We start from the raw sequence: 2,344 nt of genomic DNA, 5'->3' as shown, positions 1-2,344 counted from the left end.
ACTCAATATTAACAACATTAACAGTCTGTTTTACGACTTAAGTCCAGAGCATGAAAGAATAATTCAAGTAAACTCAGGAAATGTTGGCCCTGTGCGGTGGGCAGTGGCCGCAGTACAAAACCAAACAGAAGGCTCTCTAGTTCTTCCTCCCAGACGCTCCCAAAACTTCCCCTGCTGTTGTGATCCATCAAGAATCACGGCAGCATTTTGTTTCGACAACAGCAAAACCTTGTGATGGTCAAAGCGGACTTACACACATAGTAACCACAGCAGGAGCGCCATGCTTCACCAACAATACAAATAAAGTGCAGTGGAGCTTCTTCTGCAGGTCATTGCTTGCATACATTTCGTGCCACAATGACCTTTCCAGGATGAAACTCGAAGTTCTGTCAATCGGAGCTAAAGCCTCTTCTGTGCAAGTGTTTGGGAGCCGTGTTGATCAGCTCCCTCCGTGCTGAACACCCGCCTGGCGTGAGTCCACTTGATATTGTAGCTGTGCTTGATTGGACTTGGCTCACAACCAGAGCCTCCAGCTTTTCAGTTACTGAGGAGATGATGCTTGGCAGTTAATATCAAGTTCACCTTTAGGTAGCTCACAGAGGGCGTGGTGCCAACGCTGTAACCCCGGGGCAACAGGGAGACCGTCCTTGTTGTCATGCAATCCCGTGCCTTGGCAGGGTCACAGCGAGGTTTCATGAGAGAAGCTGATCGAGGGCTCCAGCTTGACTCCGTTGGTTTTGTCTCCCGTAGGGCAGTCCCCGGGACACTCAGTGCGAAGCTAAGAGAGAGAAATGTAGACAGCGATCAGCAAAACATGATCTTTTCTGAAAAAGATCTGAATTCTTCAAGCATTCGTTGCGTTTTAGAGGAACCAGGGATGAATTACAAGTAGTCTCTGTTTAATGAAAATAAAAAGGAGACAATTCATGAAATATGAGCCCTATTAGACGAATGAAAATGTCAAATCATTCTTAAATGCTCCGATGAAGTCGCTTCATAAATAAATCTGACACACAAAACAGGCCATGTTCTTCATTTTCTATCTAAAATACATGGTTTTAGCTATGAAGAGAGTTCCTCGTTGTGACAAAGTCATGTCATCATTAAACCTTCACTCCTTCGCCTGGTATTCATCTGTTCCGTCTGTTTCCAGACTAAAGCTGAGCTCATGAGGTGCAGCCTGCCTGTATGAGGCTAGCAAAACAAGTTCATTGTGATTTTCTCGTCTTAAAAGTTATTCTATTTGATTTATTTTCAAAAGCCAAAGTTCACAAGGTAAAATGTGAAAACTCAGCTGTGAGAATAAAAAGTTCCGCAGCAATATGTTTATTTTCTATCTCATAATTCAAACCTCAGACTAGATTGTGTGAGCTCTTGGATTAAGATGGTAACCTCTAAGCCAAGGATGAAGAGGAGGGAGAGGACGGGTTCGATGATTTGCCTTCTCTGAGGGGCACTTCAGCGGTGACTCAGCAGGACGGTGGGAACATGGACTACAGACTGATTGAAGAGTCCAGAACACAGGAACAGATTTAATGGCTCGTCTGACGTCTGATTTGCAGGGCGCCTTCAGACATCATTAGAGATAAGCAGCTGGTGGCGAGGTCAGATTGAAGAGGGGTCTGTTTAGTTTGTACGCCAGAGCAGAAACACAAAAGAGACTTAATGTCCAAACGGACAAGGGACTCTGTTCAGGCAGAGCAGAGGACGGTTCAAGAATCTGTCTCACCATAAGGTCACTTCATGAGACCATAGAGGGAGGAAAGATACCGAACAAAGACGCTCAGGCTAAACGCTGTCCTCTCTAAAGGGCGCTCCACAGGGACACCAGGGATGGGAAGGAACCGAAAATGGTCGAGCAATGTATGGGAATGTGAGGATTTGGGGTAGATTTGATGTATTCTTTTAACATATAGAGTTTGTTGCCATTGTCGTGAAAGTTAAGTCCCTTTGACTCAAAGCGTCTGAGTGTCAAACAGCATAAAGATCCTGATCATGCAAAGTGGCCAAAAACAGGATCTGCTGCAAACCTGTGGGTGTCTTTTTGTGTGTGTGTGTGTGTGTGTGTGCACTTACTGCTTGCATGTGGCTGCTGTCTGCTCCCATGTTGACATTATGTCTCTTCAGTTCTGACTTAATTAAGGCTGAAACATGAGACAAGGAAAAATTACATTTCTAATATTTGGTTCTGATATGTACACACACACACACACACACATACACACACAAACACACACACACACATACACACACACACACACAAACAACCTGTGAGCAGTATTCCCAGGAAGATCCAGGCGCAGAGGAAGAGATTTCCAGCCAGAGGATTGTAGTCTGTGGTCAA

General features: G+C 44.9%; 1 protein-coding gene across 1 annotated transcript in view; it reads right to left on the bottom strand.

Moving 5' to 3' along the window:
• Window positions 1-303: 303 nt before the first annotated feature.
• flvcr1 (FLVCR choline and heme transporter 1) overlaps window positions 304-2,344 on the bottom strand; it is a 9,926-nt gene continuing 7,885 nt past the window's right edge. The window contains exons 8-10 of the mRNA XM_070849661.1: window positions 2,269-2,344; window positions 2,077-2,144; window positions 304-778 (exon numbers count right to left, since the gene is read on the bottom strand). The exon at window positions 2,269-2,344 is cut by the window's right edge and continues 36 nt beyond it. Coding sequence (XP_070705762.1) covers window positions 680-778; window positions 2,077-2,144; window positions 2,269-2,344 — 243 coding nt within the window. The 3' untranslated portion in view covers window positions 304-679. The remainder of the gene's footprint in view (window positions 779-2,076; window positions 2,145-2,268) is intronic.

This window comes from Pempheris klunzingeri, chromosome 18 (genome assembly GCF_042242105.1).
Source record: "Pempheris klunzingeri isolate RE-2024b chromosome 18, fPemKlu1.hap1, whole genome shotgun sequence".
Classification (NCBI taxonomy): domain Eukaryota; kingdom Metazoa; phylum Chordata; class Actinopteri; order Acropomatiformes; family Pempheridae; genus Pempheris; species Pempheris klunzingeri.
This window is presented reverse-complemented; position numbering and strand designations above follow the sequence as displayed.